Below are 14,229 nucleotides of genomic sequence, written 5' to 3' on the forward strand. Positions count from 1 at the left end.
GCGTCGGGGTCGGAGCGCGCGGGTAGGGGCGGAGCGTGGGGGGCTTGGAACCCGTTGATAACTGCTTGCAGTTCTAGTTTGTTTGTTGTTTTCGTCAGACTAAACTGAGGAAAGGAGAACCGAGTCATGGCCTGATCATTTAATAAAACCAGCAGGAGGCAGAGAGGATCCAGTTACATGACCAACTAAATAACAACAGACAGATCTGTAACGGAGAAGACTGATGGTGACACACAGCAACTTTGCTTCTAACCACAAAGAGGATGGCTTAACGGAGTTAATTTATCATGAGACAATGAGACAATGAGACATCCGTCACACATTTAACGTGTAGTATTTCATGTCAACGCAACTGATTTCTGCTCCTCACCTTTGGTTCTGCGAAGCTCGCTTCATTTGTCAGAGTTTATTCTACGTGAGACGTGGCCGTCTCCATTAGGGATTTCTAACTAAGCTGAAAGACATTTCACAGAACTGTGCCTCATGTTTCTGCCAAAGTAACCGTGCAGTTCCAAATTGGCTCCAATATGAAGATTTAATTTATGGTGTTTACATGAACTGCTTTGAAATTTGAAGATCAGAACTGTTTAAAGTTGGCAGCAGCCCACTTTGGCCTCGGCTGCAGTTGAAATAGCCGTTATCTCATCAGTCCTGTCAGAATTAAACTCCATTTCTCCTAAATGAGGCAGTTCAAAAAGCCATCTAAAACATCTAGGATATTAGTTGTTCACAGCTTTTACACAAAGCACTACTTTTAAGTAGCTGGAGTATGGATAGTAAACCATATCTGTGAATGTTTCCACTGTGGTGACCTGCAGGTCACAGCTCAGTCAGGGAAAAGTACAGGAAGAAGGAGGTTTTAGCAGTGAGAAAACAACCATAAAGTCTGTTGTTTCTTGATCTGTAAGGCATAAAAGGATTATTTTCTCCTTTTTCTTTCTTAGTTTCAATCAGGGAAGTAAGGTTCTATTTCATCCCTACTGACTGCCAGAGGCAGTGCTTTAGCACTGGATGATGTATGTCAACAAGGTCACGAGGAATCTGCAACACCCAAGGAACAACCACTGCCCACCTACCTCAGTGGGATGTAGATGGATGCTGCTCCAAGAGTCCCTGAAAGGGATGGGGCACAGCCACATTTACCCTGTAAAACTGAGCAAAGGTGCTTGGTGATTTCCAGGAGGCTGCGCTGCATATAATGTCCAATGGCACCCCCGTCATGGCAGCAAACGAGGTTGATATGCCCCTTGTAGAGTGGCATCTCACTCCTGCAGGCAGTGTGCGATTCTGCAAGGTGTAAGCCTTTGCAATCAGATCCACAACCCAGTGTGAAAGCCGCTGCTTAGAAAGGGCCTGACCTTTCCGTGAGCCCGCGTAGCAGACAAAAAGGCCATCCGTCTTTTGAAAAGACGCTGTGGAATTGACAGAATGATCATTCAGTGCTAAAGCACTGCCTCTGGCGGTCATTCGGGATTCATGGAAGCGTAGTTCCAGCTGTAACTTTCGTTTCTTTGGAGTGTGTTCAGACTCCAGGTTGGAATCAGTAATGGTTATATCATTTGTGAAAGGAGCTAGCATTGTGTTGTGTTGTGTAAATACAGAAATAGACTAGGAGATAAGGATTCCAGATCTCCTGCCAAAAGCCTGCTGGTTTACTGGAAGTGTGTTAATGAATTTTTAAAGTCAAGTGTGTGTTTATGTATTGCTGTGTAACACTGGTTATCTGCTTCGTTACTCATTGATTTACAGGGGAAAACAGAACGTTTCCCAGTTGTCTCAGGGGTATGCATAAATCAAGTGAAATAGTTTGAAAGCCTCCTTCCTAATCACTGGCTGCTGAGAGGCCTGTGTCTGCGTGTGCCAGGATCTGGGCTTTTGTTCCCTGTGTTTCATATTCATATGCTGTTGTGTAGTTTTCCTCCCTGTGCCATCGATCACTCTCTGTAGTTTTCCAGTCAGCCTGCCACGCCCACCTCACCTGTTCTGTGTTACCTCTCAGCTGTTGTTCATCTTCCACTCACCCTCAGTCTTCTCCTCACCGCGTTCAGGTCCTGTCTTTCCGGTCACTGTCGTAAGTTGTTTTTTGTAAGCTTTGCTGCCATGTCAGCCTTTTGTTTTTGTTAAATAAATCAGTTTTGTTAGTTGTGTCTGCATTCTGGATTCATCTCAGTCAGCCCTGATAGTGTGAGTGTTTGTGCATCTGTCTGTTACCAGAATATCCCATGAACTGCTGGATGGATTTCATAAAATCTGCAGAGAGTAATCATTAGATGTCTAATTCAAGATGGCTGCCACAACCAGTTGACCTTAGAAAACACAAAATGGCTATAATTCAGTCTGTTTCATGGACTTTGAGCTAAGATTTCAGAGTCATTCACAGTTCATACTACAAGTGCTTCTTATTGAGTGAGGTCTTCACTTAAAACTTTAGCATCAACTGATGGAGTCATTCATATTTGTCTGTTAGCAAAATATGTCATGAACCCCAGGACAGATTTTACTGCAACATTCAGAAAGTAATCACTGGATGTAACAGTTCAACATGGCTACCACAGCTAATCAACATTAGCAACAGAAAAAGGCTTGAACCTGTCAGTTGTACAGACATTGAGCTAAATTCCCATTAACTCCCATTATTGCATGAGCTTTTCACGGTTCAACCAATAGCTCCATCGTTTCTCATTAGATGATTTTAGTTTAAAAGGTGTTGGGTGATATGCATTCCTTCAAGGAATGCAAGGACTTGGACAGCTTTGTGGTCAATAATTGACATTGTGCTCTACAAACAGGTGATAATTGTAGTTTTGTGTATTTTCTTTGTTATCCTTCCAGTACTAAACTGTACTTTGACTTTTAATGGAGGATTTATTCTACATGATGTTACATTGACTGAAGTGGTCTGGATTTTTAATAATAAGTGTTTCCAGCCGACATGCTCTGAGCTGCCTAACTGTTCTGTTGCTGTCTCAGATGGCCAGTGTCAGGGCGGAGAAGACGTTTCCTCCCTGTGAGTCAGACAGTCCAGAGGACCAGGTGAAACCCATGCTGGACTGGGCCAACGGCGGCTTTCTGCCAAAAGGAGAGGAAGGACTCAAACCAGCTCCCAGTGCCAGTGAGCAGAGCTGCAGAGCCACACTGTCATATATCCGTTCTCTGTTAGGAGTCAAATGAGTGTTTGTGTTTGTGGGTCTTTCTGCAGACAGTAACCCTTTGGACCACCAGATCCTCAACGTTTCGCTGCATGAATATTTTGCCGGTGCAAAGCGGGCCAAACCTAATTTCTGCAAAATTAAAGCAGCCCCTGAGGAATCCTGTAGCAGAGGTAGATGTCAAAAGTCAAACTAACGACATACACTGGATTCTTAATCTTTCTATTTTGTTGCCTTACCACCTGGAAGTTAAATGTAATTTAAATTTGATAAGTACAAATTCTACAAAAATATTTCAGATTGATGAAGTTAAATGGAGCAAATAACTTGTTTCATATAATTTAAAAAACTATTTAATTGAAAAGGGGTTAATGCATATGTATTCCCCCCCTTTGCTTTGAAGCCCTAACCATTACCTTCAGAAGGCACATATTAGTTAAATGTGTGGGCAGTCCAAGTGCCAAATGATCTCAGTATTATACATTTGCTGTAACAGATCCCAAAATCAACATCACTTCAACACCTTTATTAGGAAATGAACAGATGACCCCACCATGGGCAACCGGCCAGAAGGGGGTCATCCACCAGGAAAGGAGGGCCACCATGTCTGACGCTAATCTGTGAACCTCATATCATGCTAACAACAGCATCCCTACAGTGAAGCTTGGTGGTGGCAGCATCATGCTGTGGGAATGTTGATGAACAACAAGGACTGGGAAACTGGTCAGAGTTAAAGGAGAGGTAGATGGAGCAAAATCCAGAGAAGTTCATGAAAGGAGTTTGTTTGAGACTGGGACAAAGATCCACATTTCTCCAGAACAATGACCCTAAATACACCACTGAAGCAACACTTTGGTTTCATGCTGAAACTGCTGCAGGAAGTAGAGACACACAGTACTGAGTTTTGGGGGGGTGACTACATATGCATGCACCATTTTTAAAATACATTAAAAGAAGTAATTTTCTCCATTTGACTTCATTGATCTGAAGTATTTTTGTAGATTTATCACTTCAGAAACCAATTAAAAGTCCTATTTAATCCCAGGTTGTAAGACAACAAAGTATAAAAATAATCAGGAGTGGGTGGTGAATACTTCTTCAACCCACTGTAATTCTATAATACTGATTTATCTGTTTGGAAGTACTTGTGAATATTTGAACTTATTAGTAGTTTTTACCAGTCTTGTTTTTCCATATTTGGTATATATTTCTTTGCTTGTTCTAGCATTATATTTATTTGGTTTGTAAGAAACATTGAACAATAGAGAGTGGTACTGATTTAAGTCTGTGTTTACCTCCTAGAATGAATATGTTGGCTACATTAAAATTATTTTCTAACGTTTCGCTGTGTTTTGTCAGAACAAATGGTGAATGAAGTTCGAAAGAAGAAACAAAGTATTGAAGGTAAAGACTCTGCAGTTTACTTTTCAGCTCTCTCAGGTAAAATCTTGTCTTGTAGCTTTTGGTGGTGGTGTGTTAACTCTTCATGTTGTATATTTGATTCATGTGTGTTTGGTTTGGTAGAGTTCTGTCTCTCTTGTGGAAAAATGAGAGCTGCAACCTTCCACCCACTGTTTGAAGGAGGCTTGTGCCAAACCTGCAAGGTACAGCAGCTAAATGCTGCGTGGTCCTTTCTTTAAACCAAAGCAGCATCGGTGACAATAATAATAATCAGATGCAAGAATGAATCACAACCAGGATGTTTAGATTTTGTATGTTTGGAAGTACTTGGTTAGCAACATTTAAAAGTGCAAATAAAAAAAAAACTATTTGAAATTTTTACACAAATATGGTATAAAATGTTGAATGACTTTGCAAATAAAAACTTATAATACTTAAAATACAACAATAAGAAGCACATATATGTGTGTGTGTGTGTGTATACACAAAATGGCAATAATGCATAAAAACAAGACAAAAAAACCCATGCAAGGAGATGAGAAAAATGAAAAGAGCAAGTAAAAAGCACAAGGAAGGACTTAAAGAGATCTCAATGCATTTCAGGGAGAAACAAAATGTAAATAAATGTAAACTTTTCAGGCAGTATAAAAGTTACAAAAAGCAAAAGTTTTAGCCTGAACAAGTTTAATGTTCTGATAGTTGAATGGGTGAATTAGCTGAAAGTATCTGATGTAGTTACAGTCTAAAAAGTGAACAGAAGAAACTAATTCAGCATACTGTAAAATGTTAACTCATCATTCACACAAGAAACTAAAACTAGAAATAAGTGCAAGTATACACGCATGCCTCTTGAACAGCATCAAGATTTAGGCAAATTTCCCCAGGTTTATATGTCCAACTTATAAAAGTGAGTCCAAACATGTCCCTCCTGGGTACAGAGGGTAAACTAACGTGCTTATGTTGTGTTTAGGACGTGTACCTGGAGATGTCCTACATGTACGATGATGATGGGTACCAGTCTTACTGCACTGTCTGCTGCGGAGGTCGAGAAGTTCTGCTCTGTGGCAATGCCAACTGCTGCAGGTCTGACACACACAGAAACACATTCAAGATGTTCTTCATCCCCAGAAGAGAAACTTCATGTTCCAGAACACAGAAAAAGAGAAATGAGACAGAATACTAAAAGACATTGTATCCAAATGTGCAAAGTAAAGATGTGATCTTTGGCTCCCATCTCACCTGCACACCTGACCATGGTGCTCAGGGCTTTCACTGACACTCCAGTAGTTATGGAATCAGATACAGTGGTGTGTCTCTATATTCAACTGTTTTTGCCTGTCCTTCCAGGTGTTTCTGTGTGGACTGTCTGGACATCCTGATTGACCCCGGAGCTTCTAACAGTGCTCGGTACCAGGACCCTTGGCGATGCTACATGTGCCAGCCGCTGCTGCAGTACGGTGTCCTCAAGAGACGGCATGACTGGAGCATGAAGCTGCAGGAGTTCTTTGCTAACGACAATGGACAGGAGTTTGTGAGTCATTTTATTGTTTTATATACAATACATATAGTATTGACAGTGCCTATAAAACGTATTCACCCCATGGATGTTTTACGCTGTCATAAATCACAGTCAATATAAATTGTCCTTCTTTATTAAAAACGTAAAAACAAAAAACCCTCTCCAGTGTTGAAGTGACATCAAATTCCTACTGAGTAATACAACTGAATGAAAAAATATGTCATGTATAATCAGACCCATTCCCTCTTCACAGCAGTATTTGGCACCTTTGGCTGCAGCCACAGAAACGAGTCTTAAAGCTGTTTGCATCCTCCACGAGAAGTCACGGACTTGGCTCTCATTCACGTGGTTGTGATGAAAATGACACAATTTTCTTCTTGTAGCAGCTTTGTCTGCCCCTCCTCGACACAAGGCCCGGTTCGAACTCTTTGTGCCACATATTGTGTGATTGGTCAGAAGTTGAGGGTGTGTTTATGTGGAAAAGCCGGTGAGCTTTAATGGAGTTTATTTCAGACCCTCAGGATTTCGCGATGTTGCGATCGCAACAATTAACGCAAAATCAAGCCAACCCCGCAAAATCGCAACTTTTTGCAATTTTGCCCCAAACACCGCAACTTTCTTGCAACTTTAACCCAATATTTATGGTTGAATACAAAATAACCCCAAATAACTCCCGAAGAAGAGATGTGACGTCACATCCTGTTAACATCAGAATGCCGGGAGCGTGCAGGAGCAGCGACCGAAGCCAAAATGTGCGCTAATGCTTCACATTTGCCCACAAAGATTTCAGCAAAACACCGCAGTGAAGTTAGTTTTAAGTTGTATATTGGATATTCGCGCTCCGCAGAGTTAGCGGCGTCTAGCTCATGGCTGACTTAGCCATCCCTAAGTGAACCACCACACGTGAGAGAAGGGGTCAGCAGAGAACGGCTGGCCGACATTAGCGTTCCTGTTTCGGGTCAGCTGTGAGCTAGATGCCGCTAACTCCGCGGAGCGCGAATATCCAACATTCAGCTTAAAACTAACTTCACTGCGGTCGCAAACCAGTTTCCTCCCCAGCTGCAGGAGAGTGGGGGGAAGCTGTTTTGCACGTCCTGCAGTGTAATCATGGAACATAAACGCATCATCAAACACTTTGTGTCTGCAAAACATGTGAGGAGAGCTGCAGACCAGGGACAATCCAGAAATGCTCATGAATGTCAGTTTAGAAGCTATCAAAGTTCTCAAATGAAGCACCTTTGAGAATGTCAATGTTTGTTGGGAATTATCTTACAAAACTAGGAAGTATTTTTGGTTTATATATTAAAAGTTATGGTTTTTTATTGATTTTAGTAAAAAAAAAAAAAAAATCGCAACTTTTTGGAAAATACCGCATGAAATCAGGCATTTTCAAGCATTTTTCAGGCATCACAAAAAACGCCCGTGAAATCCTGGAGGGACTGTAATTTGCTTCTACTGCTGGAGGTTGTTAGAAAATACATCTTTACAACTGTTCCTGCAAAACAAGGACAGGAGAGCTGAGAAGCCAGCAGGAACAAACCCGTCTTAACTTCTTAGGAGGTGGGAGGAGCTTCCTGGGAGTTCTGAGCCGAGTGTCTCATGGAACAAACATCAAAACAAACATCTCCCAACCGCGTGACAGCGACTCGACTTCTTATGGAGTATGCTGGAGCTTTTAATCAGTCTTGCATATCTGAACATGAGAATTTTACCCCATTCTTCTTTACAGAACTGTTCAAACTCTGTCAGGTTGTGTAGATCAGACATGAGTGTGTGTGTGTGAATCCTTATCCTTATCATATGCCTTATCATAAACAGTGGGTTGCAAAAATATTCACCACAATTCATAATCTTTGTTTTGATGCCTTTTTAATTAGAAATTGTATTGTTTTTTAATCTAAATTATGAGTATTTCCCACAGCATGATGCTGTCACCACCATGCTTCTCTGTGCACAATAAAAAAACATTATCAGTGGAGGACAGATGTTTTTTTAACAGATTGTTTTATTATTTAAAACGATCCATTCTTAATTCAAACTCCATATTTGGCACATTAAATCACAATCGACATTTTCCAGAACAATCAAACAGGAACATCTAAACGTCTCGGCGAGTTGAAATCATCATAAATCTTTTCACTACTGTTCAGTGATATTAAAGCCTTTCTAATGCAGCTTATGTCTACATATTAATAGATAAATATGTTAACCATACCCATAAAATAAAACATATTCACATGTATCTGCAGTACACATATGAACAAGTTAAATTTACACGCTATAATGTCAGTTTCAAATATATTATCAGTGGATTCCACCTTTTCTTAAATAAATCAATGGATAGGTTGAGCTTTGCTGTTATTTTCTCCACAGTGTAAACCCTCACTAACCTCTCTGCACTGATTCACAGTAGGGGGGATAGTTTATACCAACATGCAGTCATTTTCTTTGCTACCAATACAAGCATTCCAAACAGGTATCATTTTTCTTTACTTAACATATCACTCGGGAACAACAATTTGATATTTTTACTCTTATATGAAGAGTTAAATAATTATAAAGATTAAATAAGTCTCAGACCTCTAAAAAAAGCTTATTAGTCAAAGTGTCTGTAAAATGAAATTCTCAAAAATATAAACTACTTGTTTATTTTGATAGCATTTCTTTATTAAAACAAAGAACAATGATGCAAAGTGACAACAGGTTTCCCTCAGTTTATTCTTTAAATGATACTTTGATTTATGAGCCTGTAAAGAATTATACAGTTCATCTCCCTGCCTGCCTCTGGACAGATGTTGTTTTATAGTTGCAGGATTTTTAGATATTGACCACTGAACACCAATTAATCTTTCTGAAGATGACCGCCACCATCAGTTTGAAATGTAGAGTTAATATTGTATAATAACTACAGTACAGAAATCCAGTAAAAGAGTTATACAGGCAACATCTGTGAACATTATTGAAAAAAACAGGAAGAAATTCAGTATTTTTCCAAATGATGATTTGATGCATAGCAGAAAGTTTATTTTGATGAAACACAGTGTGTTATATTGGGCATGTGCAGTCAGAGAATGTTACTGAGATAACTAATAAATCTAATGAAAAATGACATCATTCATAGAAAAGAATATGAGTACATGCTATCTGGGTTGGGTGTCTGGGTTTATGAAGTATATCAAACTATGCAGTGATATCTGTTGGATTAATGAATAATGGACATTTCATGTTGGACAGCTGCTTCAGGAGGGAAGGGACTCTCTGAGTGGAGAGACCATCTCCAGCTTTTAGGCCGCTCACAGACTGGCTTCGATCAAACGATCACTGGTTACATGCCTGCTAAGGTGTTTTACAGGTAAACCTGCAGGGTGTGTCCAAGCAAGCCATTGTGTCGTAAATAAATATTCATGCCCAGTGACAGGCAGGGGGTCATTGAGATGGGTGGAGAGAGTCTCTCCTCACAGTGAACCAAGGTCACCATGTTACCAAACGTTCCCCTCCAATGAGAAACAGATGGTCCACTGAAACAACACCTCAGGCTACCTTTCTATCTTCTTGGTTTCATTAAATGGATTGAGCTCCTTTGAGTTCAGGTAAAGAGGAAAGTTGATGTGAACACTGAATCACACAGATCCATGATCAAGTTTATTAGTCTAAAGTATAGTTTTTAAAATTAACTTGTTTTATGAAGCGTGAAGCTGCTGCAGTGGGTTTGATAGTTTAAGGCAGTGGTGTACAGTCCTGGTCCTCGAGGGCCACCATCCTGCAGGCTTTAGATTGGTCTGTTCTTTGACACAGCTGATTTGAAAGACCTGCTGAAGAGCAGGGATAGTGCCTCTCATGATCCAGGACTGAACACCGCTGGTTTATGGTCTAAGGTTTTGATAAAGACTAAATCAAAGAAAATGTGTATACTCACCTTTTTATAAGCCATTACTCTGACATGACTCTGACTTACCAACTACATCTTGTGTTTTTCTTTTAGGAGAAAACAAATATTTATCCAGCAGTACCTGCAGAGCAGAGACGGCCAATCAGAGTCCTCTCCCTGTTTGATGGCATTGCCACAGGTGAGTTTTGAAGAAAACAGTAGTGTCAGAAGAAAGCCAACTTAGTGATAGGAATTTATTAACAAGAAAAAAAAATCAAAGTGGGAGACTTCTTGCTACCATAGCTTAAGAGTAGAAAATGTCTGCTTGAAAGATAGCATAAATTTTACACTAACATATATCAGGACCGAAGAGTTGTATCTGCAACCAGGGCTGTTTGAGCAGGCCTCAGAATATGGTCAGATACATGACAATCCTGCAACATCTGGTAAAGATGTGTCACTAAATCTTATTTTTCATTCACAGTGCAGAAGAAGAATTTTACACTTACCAAAATAGGCACTCAAACCTGCTAACATTTGTTTATCACGTGTAATGGGAAGATTTGCAGTTGGTCAGGTTGTGCGAGTTTAACTGTCCAGCTGACATGTGATTTAAGGATCTGGAGAAAGCTTATGACCCTGTTCCCCAAGGTATTTTTCAGGGGGTGCTGCAGGAGTATGGGGAGCCAGGGCTGCTTTTCAGGGCTATCTGGTCCCTATATAACTAAAGCAAGAGCTGAGTCCACATTCCTGACATAAATTCAAGCTTGTTCCCTTTGCAGTGGTGTTCATTGTCTCTAATCTTGGTTATATTGTTGATGGACAGGATCTCAAGGGGCAGTCATGGAGAGGAATGTGTCTGGTTTGGGGACCTCAGGGTGTCACGTCTGCTTTTTGCTGCTGTTGGCGTCTTCAGGCCATGACCGTCAGCGTGCGCTGTGGCATTAATGAGAGCTCTGTCTAAGGTCTAAGGTCATGGTTCTCAGCCAGAAAAAGGTGGAATGCTTCTTCCAGGTCTGAGGTGAGACTTTGCCTCAGGCAGGGTAGTAAAGTATCTGGATGTCTCCATGAGTGAAGACAGGATGGAGAGGGAGATGGAGCAACAGATCGAGGTCTGCAGTAATAACCTTAGAGATTAGGTGAGGAGTTCTGACATCTGAGGGGATCTGCTTCTCCTCATAGAAAGGAGCCAGCTGAGGTGGTTTGGGCTTCTGATTAAGATGCCTCATGGGCACATCCTTATGGAGTTTTTTCAGCATGTCCCTCTAGGAAGAGAGCTTGAGGCAGACCCAGACCCTGATGGAGGGATCTTATATCCTTGCTGGCCTGGGTGCCTTGGAATCCCTCAGGAGGAGCTGGAGAGTGTTGCTAAAGAAAGGGTTGTCTGGGTTTCCCTCCTGGACCTGTTACCTCCATGACCCAACCATGGATAAAAGGCAAAAAATGGATAGATGGAGTCCAATGGGGAAAATGTTTACTTTGCATTTAGTTTCCATGTAGTAGAAGGTATTTTATAAGTATTTCAACACAGCCAACACTAAATACTAGTGAAGGTGTTGCATTTGGACCTGCTAGTGTTGGCACAGTTTGCTTTTACTTTAGTGTTTACAAACTGTAGCATCTCACAATTCTCACTCAAGGTTTTAAAACTGATAACTTACAGACAGAACAAGAAGAGATCGCTTTGTTTTCAAGGCAGCTCATCCTTTTCTCTTGTATGTTGACCAATCATAAATGATAAACTAGTCTAACTAAGTCAGAATACAAGAAACCCAGCCTATAGGCCAAATGTAACGCTGTAGTTTCATGCTGTTGGAAACTACAGGCTTGTTTCCTTGGAGCCGATGATCATTTTCAGGGCATAAATCAGAAAAATGTGTTGTTGCTGAGAGAAATGCAAAAGATAAAAGGATTTCTTCAGCTAGCTGAGCAGGTGTTCCTGTGTTAAAAAACTACAAATTTAAATCCACAGAGTTTGAGAGCAGCTGACAGAAAATCAGTCATATTGTAAAAACCATGGAAAGTGACATCTCATGGATTTTAACGAAACTGGGTGTGTGAAAAGTACTTGGCTCGTGTAAATCTTTCCCAAAATATTTTGGCATAATATTAAGTGGTTGCCATGGTATCCAGTTGTGTGTTTTGGGGCCAAATGCGCCTCAAATTAAGCAAATTAATAAGACCAAAAATGGCACTTTTCAGTGCATAGAAAAAATACTATATATACGTTTAAAAGATTTTTTAAACACTGTTTTGTGAAGAAACATATCTCTTCTGTGCCTTTGGAACAGATATTTTATGAAATACAAATTTTTAAAATAAGGTCCCATGTCGAGCTCTCAAATTAGTTAAAAACACGCTTCACTAAAAATTAAATTGTTGCAGTTTGGACCTAATCGGTGACTTCATATTCAATAGATATTAAGAAAAATAGTGTATTTTCTAATATGTGTAAAAAAATTGAATTGACCTTTTAGAAAATGCTCCAATAAAGGGGGCAGAAACTTAAGAAATTTGATGCATTCGAGAGTTAAAACGGTTCAACGAAACATTTACCGCCACGTGTTGTCAAAACAATAGCGTATGCACCGGGAGTTTCAACCATAGAAACAACTTTCAATTGACTCAAAGTATTATCGTAAGTATATTTAGTAATTTATACTGAAATGATTGCTTCATATAGTTGATTTACAACCGTTTATCATGTAACAGTTATTGTGGTTGCATAAGAACAACTAGAGCTACAATGTTACAATGTCGTTTCATATTTATGCCATCAAAATGGCCTACCTTGGTCCAAACTCTGGCAGTAGAGTAAGGAAAATTGCCATTTTTTTTTAATTTTCCAAATTTGTAAAATTTGAATAAAGGTAATTTTCTAAAACGTGAATAGTGCCTTTACACTTAACGAGTACATATATATGTTACACCTCTTTTGAAAATATAAAGCTTCCAGATTTCAGTGATATGTATCATTAATATATAGGTCTAGCAAATCTGTCTCTAATTTGCACATGAAAGGTGCTAAAAATGCGACCGTCTGAGACACCAAAAATGCTGATTTAGGCAATTTTTCAGCCTAGCTCGTTTCCATGGCAACCAATGTAATATTTTTGAAGATACTTTGGGATGTGCCATTTTATACCTAAATATGCATGTGTGAAAAGTTTCATTAAGATCCACCAACCTCAACTTTCCACCCTATGACTGATTTTCTCTGTTGGCTGCTCTTAAAGGTTACTAAGAGTTTTTTGTTTGTTTGATGGTTCGTTGATTCAGGAAAAGTTTTGCATGTATTTTTGTGTTTCTGTGGTTCCAGGCTACCTAGTTCTAAGGGACCTGGGCTTTAAGGTGGACCTGTATGTGGCATCAGAGGTGTGTGAGGATTCAATCTCAGTGGGGGTAGTCAGACATGAAGGAAAGATCCAGTATGTCCATGATGTTCGAAACATCACCAAGAAAAATGTAAGAAACACACTTTCTTCCTTCTTGTTGTGTACTAAACGTAGAAAAAAGTAAAACTCTAGACTGGGAATATTGTAAGAATCTAATCTAATTTTAATCTTGAAATATATATATATTAAAGGGATATTCTGGCCATTTTGTAGTGCTCTGTAGAATGGTATTTTTGTGAACCACTTAGAAATTTGGCAAATGGAGGTGTTTAAAAACATTAGCAGTCTTAGCTACATTCTTCCTAGCAGTTAGCTTGTCTCAAAGAGCTATCTACAGCAGCTAAGATATTATTGTTGATAACTTTTCCACTGAACCCGACTTCAAAATGCCCATATATCCCTTTAAAGTGTGTGTCAGCCATCCATCTTCCCTTTCTTGCTTGTTATTATTGACTTGTGCAAATCAGACAGTTGACATTCATAAAGTTCATTCCTTTCAGCTGCTGGAAGAACTGACAACAAAGTCTGAGAGTAAATAAGATGTTTGTTACCATTTGTTGTTTTCTGCTGTCTGACAAGACGACAAAAGAATGATGAAGAAAAATAATGGCTTGGTTTTTAAATAAACCTGAAAAAATTCAGTTGGTAGGAATCTGCACTTTCTTTGCTTGAAAACTCACAGTTTTAGCAGCCTTTCATTAACATGCGCGCACACACCTACACACACACACATACTGGTTTTGCTGAGTTAGCAGGACAATTTTTTCAAACCAGTTTTTTGCAACACTAAACGGACACCACTTTCCACTTATGCTAGAAAGATGTAGTAAATCTTAAAAAATTCTATTTGAGCTATACAACACAAATCTCACTTCAAAGTTTAGATAAACACATCAG

At 39.7% G+C, this 14,229-nt stretch overlaps 1 protein-coding gene across 2 annotated transcripts in view; it reads left to right on the forward strand.

Moving 5' to 3' along the window:
• dnmt3bb.1 (DNA (cytosine-5-)-methyltransferase 3 beta, duplicate b.1) overlaps positions 1-14,229 on the forward strand; it is a 67,932-nt gene that overhangs the window by 44,528 nt on the left and 9,175 nt on the right. For both annotated transcript variants that reach the window (XM_037977080.1, XM_037977079.1), the window contains exons 9-16: positions 2,971-3,112; positions 3,200-3,322; positions 4,509-4,553; positions 4,674-4,753; positions 5,521-5,633; positions 5,898-6,081; positions 10,052-10,136; positions 13,257-13,402. In XM_037977080.1, coding sequence (XP_037833008.1) covers positions 2,971-3,112; positions 3,200-3,322; positions 4,509-4,553; positions 4,674-4,753; positions 5,521-5,633; positions 5,898-6,081; positions 10,052-10,136; positions 13,257-13,402 — 918 coding nt within the window. The remainder of the gene's footprint in view (positions 1-2,970; positions 3,113-3,199; positions 3,323-4,508; positions 4,554-4,673; positions 4,754-5,520; positions 5,634-5,897; positions 6,082-10,051; positions 10,137-13,256; positions 13,403-14,229) is intronic.

This window comes from Kryptolebias marmoratus, linkage group LG8, assembly GCF_001649575.2.
Source record: "Kryptolebias marmoratus isolate JLee-2015 linkage group LG8, ASM164957v2, whole genome shotgun sequence".
Lineage (NCBI taxonomy): Eukaryota > Metazoa > Chordata > Actinopteri > Cyprinodontiformes > Rivulidae > Kryptolebias > Kryptolebias marmoratus.